At 42.3% G+C, this 13,802-nt stretch overlaps 2 protein-coding genes across 7 annotated transcripts in view; one reads left to right on the top strand and one right to left on the bottom strand.

Moving 5' to 3' along the window:
• LOC143156380 (ethanolaminephosphotransferase 1-like) overlaps window positions 1-2,691 on the top strand; it is a 58,659-nt gene extending 55,968 nt beyond the window's left edge. For both annotated transcript variants that reach the window (XM_076329740.1, XM_076329741.1), the window contains exon 10: window positions 36-2,691. In XM_076329740.1, the coding sequence (XP_076185855.1) occupies window positions 36-101 (66 nt within the window). In that variant the 3' untranslated portion in view covers window positions 102-2,691. The remainder of the gene's footprint in view (window positions 1-35) is intronic.
• Window positions 2,692-3,709: 1,018 nt separating this feature from the next.
• The window catches only part of MAPRE2 (microtubule associated protein RP/EB family member 2), a 102,587-nt gene continuing 92,494 nt past the window's right edge, over window positions 3,710-13,802 (bottom strand). For all 5 annotated transcript variants that reach the window (XM_076329745.1, XM_076329744.1, XM_076329742.1 and 2 more), the window contains 2 exons: window positions 12,614-12,772; window positions 3,710-6,682 (listed from right to left, as the gene is read on the bottom strand). In XM_076329745.1, coding sequence (XP_076185860.1) covers window positions 6,611-6,682; window positions 12,614-12,772 — 231 coding nt within the window. In that variant the 3' untranslated portion in view covers window positions 3,710-6,610. The remainder of the gene's footprint in view (window positions 6,683-12,613; window positions 12,773-13,802) is intronic.

A 13,802-nucleotide genomic window follows, 5' to 3' on the forward strand; every position in this document is an offset into this window, starting at 1 on the left:
AAAACCGGTTGCTAATCTCCATCATTTCTCTTTAGGGAAGGCAGCTGAGTGAGCACTTGAACATTTACATCTTTTCCCTGAAGAAACGTGTCCAAGAGTGAACACCTGCACTATGATCAGACTGTAACACTTGACGTGGAGATTCGCAGCTCTTCTGATGTGATAAATAGTTGCAATTAATCTAATTAAAATAACCAAAGAATAGAATAGTCCAGATATCCGAACCACTGCGACAATGAGCTATGCAGCAAGATGCTTCATCTCAGAGGAAGATTCCCGTCCAGCAGAGAAGTGTTTACCAAGTTGTTCTGCTGCTAATATTTATTCTCTTCACTAATGCCGTGTTACTACCATCTCGGAAGCTTTTGTCTTCCTCCTCCTTGCCACTGTGTCCCAAGTCCTGGATAAACTCATGCTGGTTTACATGAGATCCTTGATGGTTTATAACCAGCACTGGTTTTGCCCAGCCTAGTCACCAGTGGGACCCCGGCAACGCAAACCCTCCCTGTATGTCCTTCCCACTCAGACATCTGTGCCTGCTTCATTTTCCGTATTTATTTTCTCACAACTCATTTCTTCCATACAACCTCCTGAAGGGCTTACGTACGTTCAGTCTTTTCCTCACCTCAAATGAGTGTTTGAAGAAAAGAGAACAAGCTCAGAAAGCTATGGGTACAGTAAAGTGTTTTTGAAACGTATGATTTTTTTCCCCCCAGCATTAAGATGAGTCTCAGCTGACCTGTATCTGTCAGAAATGCAGGCTCCGTACAGCAGCAGCTGGCCTTTATACTTATTTTCTAGGCAGTAACAAGCGCATTGTTGATATTTTGGTAGCAACAAGCAATACACCCTACAAAGGTAACCAGCTGAGAATAAATTTGGCCAACAAACCTTTGAAGATTCTCATATATCACTGCAAAACCAGTTAGTCAAACCTCATCTATGAGTGCAAAATGCTAAGCAAATAATTATTTGCCTGTGCGCTTGAAACAAATTCTTGTGGTTTTAGATAATGACAAAAAAAAGAAAAAGAACTGAGACAAGAAAAGCTTTTTTTAGACATTACACATTTGCATGCAGATGTAAACTGCTCACTTCATCTATAATATATGTAGGTTTTCTGTGTGCCTTGGAGGAAGGAGTAGGAATTTGAGTTTCATCTCTTTTGATACGCTGCCCTAGCCAGGGGGACTCTGTGGCCTTGAAGCACTAATGAAACAATCTGTCCACTTTCCCCAAGGGAAGCATTAAATTACATTTCTGGCACAGAGGGATGTTTATTAACTAGTTAACTATCTCACTTGTCAGAAGCAGGGCAGAAGCGCAGTTGTTGAGACGCTGAGCCTTAAGTTCACCTTCTTCTCTGGCTTTATCACCAGCCTCATCATTTTTTCCCCAGTTAACATACCCTTACATCAGTAGCTCCTATTAATATTTTCAGCTGAGCACCGACTAGTCATGTCTTTGTGAACAGCTTCAAGTTAAGTTTGTACTGCCTGTTACAGTAGTTGACCTGCCACAACGTCAGTAGGGCTGATTTCCCCTGGCAGCCCTTACCGTGGGTACCAGGGGACAAGATGGCACGTCAGCTTCCCCTCTTCACAAAGCAGAAACACCACACCGACTTGCAAAGTTTCTTGCGGTTTGAAAGTATGCACGTTACACCTACCAAGTGAGCATGATGAGGGTCCCGCCCCCCCAAACAAACATCATACTACAGTCACAGTTCAAGCAGCTTAAGGTTCGAGTTAGGTCATCCTGTTAATGCTGGTTTGGAGATTTTGCTGAGAGCCCGGCAGGGAAGGGAGGCTCCCGCGCCCTCCGGCACCGCTGCGGTCCAGCTCCGGGGCTGCAGCTGGAACGAGAGGAGTCTTCTTCCAGCCTTCCTCCCTGCTGGTGGGGTGGCCGTGCCCCTACCCTGCGCGATGCCCAGTGAGCGTGGGGTCTCCACCGAGGCGCTCCCTAACTGCCCAAGGACTCTTTTTCTTAGAGTAAGGCTGACGGCTGTTTATTTAATGAAGGATGCTAAACAGGCAGTTCTGATGGTGTTTGAAGGGGAACGATGAGTTCGATGTAGGCATGCACCCAGCAATCTCACTGTTTGATGAAGTTAAATATTACATCCGATACCAGATACACTGCCACAAAAGCCTCACCTATTTCAACACTTTATATTTAACCCGTCCATCAAAAGCATCTGGAGGAAGTCCTGACGAGAAAAGAATTAGAATAAAATAAACAAAAATACCTCTGGATTGAATGTGGTTGTACTGGAGGAACTCTGTGGACAGGCTTCCCTTCTCTCTCTGTCTTGCACTTATTTATGAAACAGTTGGAAATAAGGGTCACAGAAGCAGCACAATTTGATGCACTGTAATGGAGTATTTTGAAATATTTCATTAAATGGAATTATAAAACTTGAACTGCCACAACCTGCCTGCACTTGTAACTTTTTAAAGAGAAATACAGTGTCACTTTTAAAGGAAATTAAGCTCGGGACAGCTTTTTCACATTCTATATGAAGACATGGCAAATAACTTTCTTTTTCCTTTTTAAAGCAACTTGTCGCTACAATCTCTATAAAGACAAGTATAAAAACAGATCATGCATTGCACAGTGTATATATTGAATTGTTAGCCGTCTTAGATGGTAACTGGTTCGATGAACGGGAATAAAAATGCTTTGTTCATAGGGCGGTGTGGTCACAGATTTATTTTGCAAAGTCAGATAACAGCATGAAGATGACCTAACAGTCTAACAACAATTTTTTTTGGTCACAACATCGTGGCAGAAAGTTTTCAGCTATTTGAACTGGAAAATATATTACTTTTTTTTTATGCTGTTGAGCATTCGCACTAGCCCAAATGCATGCCTCCCCCCTAGCCTTCTGAAAATCAACTAAACTAGCACTGTTCTCCCAGGTTTGAGCACAAGGATTGGAAATGGGCTCCTCTGGTCCTGGCTTCATCCTCCCTGCTCCATCAGAAGCCTTCCTGAAGTGGGGCTGGGCAGCGGCTCAGCCCCAGCCCCGGGGACACCTGAAGGCAGTGGGAGGGCTCAGGCTGACCTGTTGGTGGTGGGACACAACCAGGTAGCTTCAACCCACGGCAGAAAGAGGTCCTGACCCAAGGCTCAAATCCCTGGAGATTTAGCAGCAACTACTGCAGCAACATTGGTCATGCTGCAAAAGATCAGAGCTGTGAGAATTACAATGAAGTTTCCCCCTTTTCTTCCAAAAAACTAGTATTTTAATGTAAAATATAGGTGGCTTTTAAGTACTGCACTGAAGATTCATCCCTGAATACTTGGCCATTGCAAGAAGAGACCACTGGGAGCTTCAGTGCCCTTCCTATAGTATTCTCTTCACCTCCTGGCTGCTGCGAGTTTTGCTTTTGCTGTATCAAAACTGAGATACAACAAGAGATTTGGTACTCTGAAATTGCAGAGCATTTACCATAAAGAAGAATGTTCTGTTTACATGCACATACATACATGCATTTTCTTTTTTGATTTGTAGAAGGGGATACAGTTGCTGAGCTCGTGGGGAAGCAGATACTACCCACACACACAGAATAAGTGAACTTTTTTTTTTAAAGCAGCTGCCTTTTTCTTCCTGCTCCCATATGCGGTCACTAATGAAACAAAAATATGTATTTAAACCAGAAAAGTATTATTTTAGAATGTTTTGAATAGTCTCTAGAGCTAGACAGATTTTAACATATATTTTTTTATTAAATATGTAAAAAGATAAACGCAAGTCAAGTTATTCACATATTCAGACAAAAATCTACTCTACCATGCGACAATTTGCGGATAATGTAAAATGACTGATACATCTGAATAAGACTTTTTGTATCTATTATGCCATTACTTATCTATTTATAATTAACAATACATATGTTTACATTCCTTTCAGTTTACATTTAATATATAACCAAAGCTTTATGGTGTGCTATTTAGTAAAGGTAATTACAAATGCATATTAAAACCATAACGGAATAATGGGTTACTCACAGGGGGTGGGGGAGAAGGACAACTCTTTCCCCTTTCAGAGCATTGCTCTCCCCTCAGCACAGCCAAATTTCTAGTGCCTACGAGGTACTTCACTGCCCCGGCTCCCTACGTCAGTCACTTCCCCCTTGGTACAAGCAGAGAGGGCTATGGTCCTCAGACCAGAAATAGGATATAAGGAATTTTCAGGAAATGAAGTTCAGCTTTTTTTAAACATTTTTTTTGAATGTGCTTCAAAGAGAGAAAAGGAGAGAGGCACAACAGCCTGGCTATGAACCCTCCGGGGAGCTCAGCAACCCAACCATTTGCACCTTCAGAAAAACATTTTCTCTTGAAGTGCTCTCCACGCATCTGCTCGAGTATTAGCAGAAGGATGAACTGCCGTAAGCAGAGACTCGCGCTGATGAAATTAAGTTTATAGCCTGATCCCAAACTCCTTGCCCCATCAGAAATCCCATACAGGTTAAAGGACATTCTGGAGACTGGAAAAAAATTAGTAACTGCTCTTCGGTTCAACAGTATTATGAAGAACTACCGTTTATTACAATGACAATTGTAATAAGTACATATGTTCTAAACACAAATACAATGAAAATGACAATTCCCCCATTTGTGGTGATTCTTGGAAATACTCATTCTGGAATATACACATTTTTATAAACCAGACCTTATTCGTAACCAATCGAAACGGGAGAGGAAAGCGCTGGCCTGCAGGCTGCAGTACTTTCACTTCATCCCCGGGTAGGACGCGAGGTCGATGCTGGAGGCAGGGCTGGGAAACCTGCAGCCTGCAGGGTCCAGAAACTCTTCTGCTGAGCAGGGGGAGCAATCAAGGAACTGGAAATGCCTGTTCTAATGCTTAGCAGTATTTTATATATTGTCTGTGGTGCAACACAACAGCAGGGATCTCACATTTAACTAAGAGCCACTTAGCTGTAAAAGATCGATTAGGACAGAAAACTGCGCGTGCATGTGTGTGTGTGCTGGGGGTAGATTAATTGAAAACCTTTCTATGGAAGCATAAGCTGGGAACTTACGCTTTAGGAGCACGTGAAGGTCTAAGATGATTTAGCTGTTCAATAGGCTTTGGAGTTTTTCAGTGATTGCTGACTGGGATGGGACTTCCATGTACCTGCTAAATCAGCATAACAATCCAGAATTCAGAAAATCAAGTGAGAGATCAAGAATACCAAGCATTAAATATTCAGAGAGACTACAATGCACAGTTTTATGAGAAAAATAAGGAATGCTTTATACACTTCAAGATGCTTCTGTTTATAAAATACCATCACTTAGAACAGGGCGATGGGACTGCACTGGAAGGAACACTCTCACTGCAGACATCTCCAGGGCAGACGTGGTTCTGCACCGTGCCAGCCTCGCCAGAGGAAGGTCAGCCAAGCGCAGAACCGGCTCTGTGCCCCTCGGTCAGCTGGTCCCCCTCTGATATGTGCTCCGTCTCCAGAAGGACTCCTCACTGCCTCTCCGTGCTTCGGAAGCAGCCTCAACACCCACGAGGTGTCCACCACCCACTTAAGGGGAGTTTGGGGGGGGTCAGGGCTAGTCCTGTTGCCGGTTTTTCCCCGTGCCTTGCACTAATGAGGAAATTTTCTGTCTTCCATACTTGTATGGCTGGGGCAGCAGAGGGGGGAAGGATAGCAAAAAGAAATGGCTGGCCTAGTGTGTCCTCTTCTGAGGGATGGGAAGCCAAATACGATGGCAGAGATCGTGTCCTGCAGCTACACTTGTGTCAAGGAGATTTCTCTCCTCCATGAGCACTGAGCTCTGTGGAGGCAGAGCTGAAGCTGGAGGCTGGGACTGGATTCCTCAGGAAGGAAGAAAAGCTAGGAAATGTCTATTGACTAGTTGGGAAACTGGGAGGGTTTTCAAAAAGCTTAAGTGAATGTCTGTTCCTCCAGAAATAAGCCAAAAAACATACCATGCAGCTTTCTAACAAGCTTTCTAACACAGGGGTTTAAATCTCTTCTAGTAAAACAGATGCTCTGCCTTCCATTTTGTGAAGGCAGGAAAGGAATAAACGTGAGCAACACGAGCGTTTTCCTCCACAGCACACCTCATCGTTATGGCTTGAGTATGACTTCCACTGTATCCCTTTATTCCAATTGTCTGACCGAATTTATGCCCCAAGGCAGATGTACTAGAAAACGTGAAAGCACCACAAAGTGAGAGACACAGCTAGTGGTACGGTACTTCTTGCCACACAAAATGCCAATATAAATATGTTAGAACAAGTTACAAGTGTATCATACTTAAGACAAAAAAGAAAAAAAATAAATATTTTTTTTTTTTTTAAAGAGCAGAACAAATCTCAAGCAGCCAAGTGGTGAAGTTGCAGTGATGTACAGTAGGTGATGTAGCCCTACAACCTCTTGGGAAGATACACTGAAAGAAGACGTCTGCAAATGCATCTTGGCAAAGTATGGGTACAGAATGCAGTGGTTGGCTGGCACTCACTATGGTACATAAATGTTAATGGCAGACTGGGAGTGAACTGATTTCAAGTTTGAGGCCACACATGTTCCGTTCTCCAGAAGAAAGTTCTCACACAAAACGAAAATTGTCAGAGACGCTGGGTGAGTCAGTACTCCTCCTGCTGCTGGGGCTGTTCATGGACTTGCTCTTCACCTTCATGCTCTTCTGTGTGGCTCTCCTGCAGGGAGAAAAAGACCCCAAAAATATTCTTCAGCAGAAAGCATTTCTCATGTAATCTTGCCGCCTCACGGTGCTTGCCGTAGCCTAAAGCTTAACTTCCGATTTTCATGCACTTAAGTACAAAATGAGCTGTAACCCGAGAAAAGCAGCATCTTGTAATATTACAATAAAATGTATTTACTTTGCTTTTAATCCACGCATATGCAGTACCGATGCTTCTCCAGAAAAAGTGACCGTTTTCAACATCACAGTGTTAACTGTTCTGGTAAGTGAACATTTTGAATAGCTAGACAGTGAGATGCTCAACAGTTAGATGCTGTATCATAGCATCCTGATGTACTCCCCCATTTTCAGCTTGTCCAAGGATTTCTGAACCTGTCTCCTATAGTTTTCACACAATCTTCACTCCAGGTTTAGATCACTAAATGGACAAGACACTTTTGCTATCACCTGCCTTAAAAATTAAACTCAGCCTCCTTTTTGAGGTCAGATATACTACTTTCCAAAATAATATACCAATGCTAGACCAGAGTTCAAAGGTTACCAAAACAGTGATTTTTAGCGGTATCCAGAAAATATAACCAAAGACTTGCAAATACACTTTTTCTGAAAAAAAATTGAGCCCAGTATTCACCGATTTACAGAGCTACCATTAAAAGCACCAATTACTAATAAATGCTTCCCTTTTGCAAACAGTTACTATGCACAGTATTTTCCAGAGCTGTCTCTCTGAATGTACGTTGCCATTGCAAGAAGAATCCCTGACTGAAAGGAAGGCTGGATCCTCACTGCAGGTGATACCAGTTTTAAACAACTTCCAACTTAGAGACAACACACCTGGTATATTTGAGCTGGCCTGGATGTATCGGAGCTCAAACAGTCTGGCTGACTCTTAGGGCATTACTTCTGTATTCCCAATAAGCACAGCTGCATTTACAGCTTTTCTCTCAAGTGGCTTCCATCTTTCCGGAGCCCAGTTCACTGAAAAGATCCCACACATCTACTCTCTGCCCTGCATCAGTAGCGCTCCGCTGTAGGCAGCTCCGAAGGAAAACGTTTTTCCCAAGAGCCTGAGCTGCCATTCAAAACGCAGCATCCCTGATGCGGTACCTCTGCAGAACTCGCCTGGCTCCCGGCAATTTTTGTTAGAAGTGAGCGGCTTGAACAATGAACTTTAACAAATTGATACTGCTAAGTTTTCAAATTTGAGGCAAAAATTAAAAGAAAAGGGAGGCCACAATTTGAGTTTTCCCAGAATGGTTCAGAGCAGCTTATGCAATAAGAAAATTCCCTTCTGGCAATAAAATATTCATTTTTCTAAAGGGCAAGAACAGGAGAATAAGGTTCCTAACATTTGCTGATACAATGGAAATATTCAGCTGTTTACCACATACAGAAACAGCCAGATTCCAATCGGAAGCAAGCTTTCTATCGCTCAGGTGCTATTTTCAGGTAGAAGCCACACATGTCAGTCAGGACAACTGCAGTTTAGCACCTTATGGCCCCCTGGGGGAACGATGCCCTTATTACATACAGTAGGTACATCACGTCAAAACAGCTTTTTGCATAGTATCTAAAAATTGCAACTTCTGTGATGGGCTGCAAGGGTGCAAGACTTGCAGAGAACAGGAGTTTCACAGAGAGAAGCTGACAGCTGTGAGAACGTGACCCTGCCTTAGGGGGTGAGAAAACTGAAGCTTGTTTAGCTGCAGTGAGCTATGTTCCCTTAACTCCATCTATCCTGACCCTCCTTATGTGTCGAGGTGACCTGCTCTGGAATGCACCTCTTCCAGAGGCTCTATGTATGCAGCATTTATGAGAGACACCTATTAGAAAGCCCACTCATGCAGATTTTATAGGTCACGTACGTGCTATCCTTTCATGCATATAATAGGAAAAGCCTCTAACCACAGGGAGTGGCTTGGGAACCTACTCCGCAGCTCTGAAGAAGAGTGGTGGCTCCCCTCTTGCCAGGCTTACCTTTGATGGAAATGGTAAATCTTATGTGACTACCTCAGAAGTTGTTCTGAGACTTGGACACATGCTTCTCAGTATGAACAGCTTGTATAAATACATGAAATGGGAAAGACAAGAGTCACTATGCCCAATTACCTTGGGACTGTGGAATCCCCTTGAATAGCATCCCCTAATAAGGAAAGTAGTGGAAGATCTATTTAGAGCATCTATTTCTGGCTTGGATCACACGACCGTGGTCATCTCTGTCTCCCACAATGAGAGGTGCTCTCTTTTGACCCTTCGATCCATCTGCCTCAAACTATTCAGGTGTGCCTGTAGACTGAAGAGCTAGGCTTTATGAAAACCAGCTGCTGGGGGTGTGGGTGCCTTTTCCAAAAGCAGCAGCAGATATAGTAGCTGCTAGAGCAGAAAGATACAAAACCAACTGCATTTCGAGCAATTGCTTTGGAAACTTGAGCTGAGCAACTGATAGATCAAACGGCAGCAATGCACCCAACTTCTGCGTGAACTGAACCAGAACAGCCTATGTAGGAAAACGAAAGCTTTCCTACATTTTTGCTTTATGCCAAGACCTACATGGCTCTGGGTTTCATAACTAGACACATAGCCTCTTCTGGTTCATCAGTCTGAAGCCCTCCTGCTGTAAGACCATATGACCAAATGCTTTACATACTCTCCGAGGTCTCGATGCTGTCCATAGCAGTCATAGCATGAGTGCTAGGGGCTACTTCTCCTCACCGCCCAAATGTATCCTTTAACAACACCGTTCTCTGTTAACTTTGATGTTTTTGATGAAGAAGTAGGTTTACAAATGAGAAATTTGTAATTAAAAATTACAAAGGATTACAGACTGATCAGCCAAATGTTAAGTGACACTAGCAGATACAACATCCCTCTTGCATAAGCAGAGACATAACGATGAGGTTTAAAACAGAACCATAACAGGAAGAAAAAAGGGAGCCTCTAAAAACAAGGAACCCAAATGGATTGATATTTGTGCTGTAAGACTCAAAAACTCACCAAAGTCAAGACCAAAAAAAAAAAAAAAAAAATCAGTCTTAAAAATTTAGCCTTTATTGAATTAAACAAAACAGAAGCTTATGAAGTGACATGGTTGAAACCACATTATGACTTGGAATTCTGAAAAAATAATTAATACCCCCCCCCCCCCCCCCCGACATGAACCTGATAAAAACCTCTTCAATGCAATACTACGATAATCAAACCTCTGGAGAATGCTTTTTATAGGGACTAAACTCTCTATTTGCATTCTGAATCATTCTACACAGAATTCACCTGACAGCCTACAATGCTCACAGGGGACCTATGAGCTACTGGGAGATGTGACCGCTTAAAGTGCTGTCCAGATTTTTTTTTTCTTATTTTTTCTTTTAGGAGGATTAATTTAAGCGTAACAGAAGATTAAGTTTAAAGGGAGACTTGTCCCTTCTGAATAAGAACAGTTGGTATGAAAAATAGGACATGATCTCTATGCCATGTCGAATACAGTAGATGCCTGTCAAATTACAACTAGGAAGGAAGAGTTCGAGACCGCTATCAAACAGTTATTAGAGGTATGAACTGAAAACAAATTTAAGTTAGTCACAATATTCAAGCACAAGGCTTTGGACAGGGATCACTTGTGCATTATGTGTGCTGCATTACCACGCATCCTCTTCCTGAAGAAAAGCCTCATGGCCACAGTATCATTTGTAAATGTCATAAATCCTGAAAATTAATGTAATCCGTTTTTTCCACTTTGCCTCTGTATGCTTGAGACACTCTGAAACAGAGATTACAAAAAAAAAACCACCCTAAGCTGGATTTACAATGAACTCATTACCAATAAACTAGGAATGCTGGAGTTGCCTGTGGTTCAGGAATTGAGGCTATTTCCCATCTGGGGATTGGGAAAGACAAACCGCTGTTACCGAGGGGTTAACCTGCAAAATGCTGCGAGATACAGAATTTAACTTGGGACAAATTTATTACAGAGAGAGAAAAAACAGAACTGAAGGGCAAAGCAGGGCAATGACATGTAGATAAGGCGCTTAGGGACATGGTTTAGTGGGCATGGTGGTGTTGGGCTGACGGTTGGACTCGATGATCTTAGAGGTCTCTTCCAACCTTAATGATTCTATGACTCTATGAGACAGCAAAGTCCGAAAACAAAAAGCAGGCAGAATCTGCATCAGCAAGGGAACCACAGTCTTTGGATTAGTGCTAATGCATTGGGGTCTTTCCTCAGCAAATTACAGTCCACCTGCTAAGCTGAGGAGGAAATGCACCCCGGAAGATGGTGTCAGGATCAAGTCTCCCACCGAAAGGTACAAAATAATTGCGTGGGGAATGGCCTTTGTATTCTTCTCGGGGGGAGCAGCACGCTCCTACTGAAGTGACATACACAGCCTCCAACTGCAAACACCTTTTAGATAAAGGCACTGTCGTCGTATGTAGTTCATGCGCAGCATGATGCTTTCAACAGAGAAAGTCTTGGAGGGAGGAAGCAGATAAAACACTGGGATGTGGGCTGAAGTAGAACATTTTGTAATGTGTTCTGCCAGTAAGGAAAACTGCAGGAAGAAAAGCAACGAATGCATTCCTTGGCGGGGAAATCACTTGCTACTTAAGCCAACAGACAGACAGATGTAGTAGGGGTATGGGGAAGAAGAGGGATTTTTCTGGTTTTGCTTTATAAATAAATCACTGTTCCTGAATCCAGAAGACATCTTCTCTGACTGCTATATACATGTAATTCTTTTAGCCTGTTATCACGTGCCTGGCAAATTTGTCTTATTGTTTATTCCTGTGAAAATAATGGTTTCCTCCTCCTTTTCCTCTCTAGCACTCGCCCCGCACTGTTGAACAAATCCTCTTTCCCCTGTCACTTCTCATCTGAGCAGTGGCCCCTGTCAGCGGCAAGCTTGTGTCTCTCTCACACCTAACTTCCATTTATGCTCTACTAATCTTTTTTAGAAAAGCATGTAGTCGCTTTGGCACTACTTTTGATATAAAATTTTAAGTCAGCTGACTACTGCTGCGACAGCTTTCTGGGAACAGCTATAAGACAGCCTACGGTACCACCGTGCTGCCGAGAGATTAAGTTGATGCTTATCCACTCTGGAGCCAAAGCCATCATCTGCTGGAGACTGAAGGGTCAATCGTCAGTACAGTGCATACAGGGATTTAGTTAGCATGAATGGGAGTAGTTCAGCTAAATCTCCACTGAATCATTATCCCTTAATATATCAGAGGAATTTAACCAGCACCCTTTGCAGCTTCTTGCTTTGTTCAGTGTCTACAGAGCTAAGTCTAAGATGCAATGAGATTGCTTAATCTTGCATACAATACATTTCTGAAATTTTGGTAGTAGAGGATTATTGGGTTTGCACAAGGAGGAATTTTGCCTATAGCAACAGGATAAAAAAAATACTAAGGAGCATTATCTCTGCAGATATAATTATGTATTTGGCAACGTGCACCGTACATATTACAACACTGCCACGTGGGCTAGAGAAGGTTGACAGCTATAGACATTGAACAGCACCTCTGTCAGCATTTCTGTGATTTTCAACATGTTAAAGAACATAAGTAAAAGACTTTATGCAGAAAGGCGGAAGACAAAAACCACCCAACTAAGGCTCAGGACTATATGAAATCAATTTAAAATTGTGACACACACCCTTCCCCTTTCAGATCAACTTCAGCAAACCTAGAATAAAAAAACCTACACCGAAGCAGCGAAAAGCAACCAGCCCCCTGAATCCCTTCCCCAAGCTGAAAAGTCTGTTGTTTGCAAACGCAAACTTCCTTTCTGAGGTAGGAGGCATGAAACTCCTAGCTGCTACAGTTCTGCTGACCTAAATATAGGACATGACCCAATACCCTGCCAATAATTTTTTACGAAATTAAGCTGTTTTGTCTAAGTAAAAGACATTAAGCTTGAACTTACGTGTTCTTCTGAAGCATAAAGGATTTCCATTAGCCGATTGACAAGGTCATTATTCTCTCCCCCGTGTTCTTGGCAGAGAAGTTCAATCTCCCTTAATTTGCCAAAGTAGAAATCCCTTTCCTTCTCCACGCCTTCAAGTGCAAGTTTTAATGAATGTACCTGCATATAAACCAAGACGTGATGCATCAGTTGTAAGGTGCACTACAGACAAAGCAACTCAGTCTCAAATCATACATGCTAAACAATCTTAAATACATATTCAATTTTATAGCTTAAAATGAAGTCCACTTCTTTTTCTGAAGTGCTAGATTGAACCTTACACAATAGAGAATAGTAAATCAGGCTCCCCCATTACGCCTCTTGGATACATCTTAACCTTGATCCTTAAAGGTCAATTTTCTCAGTGCTCTTTTATACTGAAACCCAAAGCAGCAGTTCAGGAATCAGGGCGACTTAAGACTTGTCTCCTAACAAAGCTGCCAGAAGTGTCATGTAATGGTAATTAATAAAACTTTCAGCTCAGTACTTCCATTATTTTGCCTGAATTAATGTGTAGTTGTTGGGAAACCTACAATATCTCCTTGCCTAAAAATACGTAGATCTAGCAGAACAGCTCACAAAGGAAAATGGTCTAGTTAAGAAATTAAAAGGTCCTCTAGTTGCAAATGTGAGAACTGCTGTATTGTTTTTTCACCTCTCCTTTTCTGCCTCCCCACTTACCATACTGTTAGAGACCTGTGTTTCGGCACTCTGATGCCGTGACCAGCTGCACCATGGACTTTCTGCTCTGATTGACGTGCTGTTTCTATCAACAAATTCTCTCAAACGCCAAGTATCTTTCTCTTTGCAACCTTGTTCACAAGAGTCTTCAAGCTATACTGTCAGTCTCAATTTCACCACTAGGACTGCTGCAAATCATTTATGGGCAACATAGCTGTTAATGATTAGGCTTCATATAAATCACGACAGATGTTGCAATATATTTTTATACATTCATATATACACACACACATATATATTTAAAAAAGAACAATTTTGTGGGAGCATAACAGATAAACTACTGTCCAACAGGGTATACACAATCAGGATAACACATGTAAGTGGCTCTCAAATTCGGAGGACAGCAGTGTGATAACCAACAGAAATAATCACAGATGAAGCTGTCTACAGTAAACACACTGACCCCAAT

Source organism: Aptenodytes patagonicus, chromosome 2 (genome assembly GCF_965638725.1).
Source record: "Aptenodytes patagonicus chromosome 2, bAptPat1.pri.cur, whole genome shotgun sequence".
Lineage (NCBI taxonomy): Eukaryota > Metazoa > Chordata > Aves > Sphenisciformes > Spheniscidae > Aptenodytes > Aptenodytes patagonicus.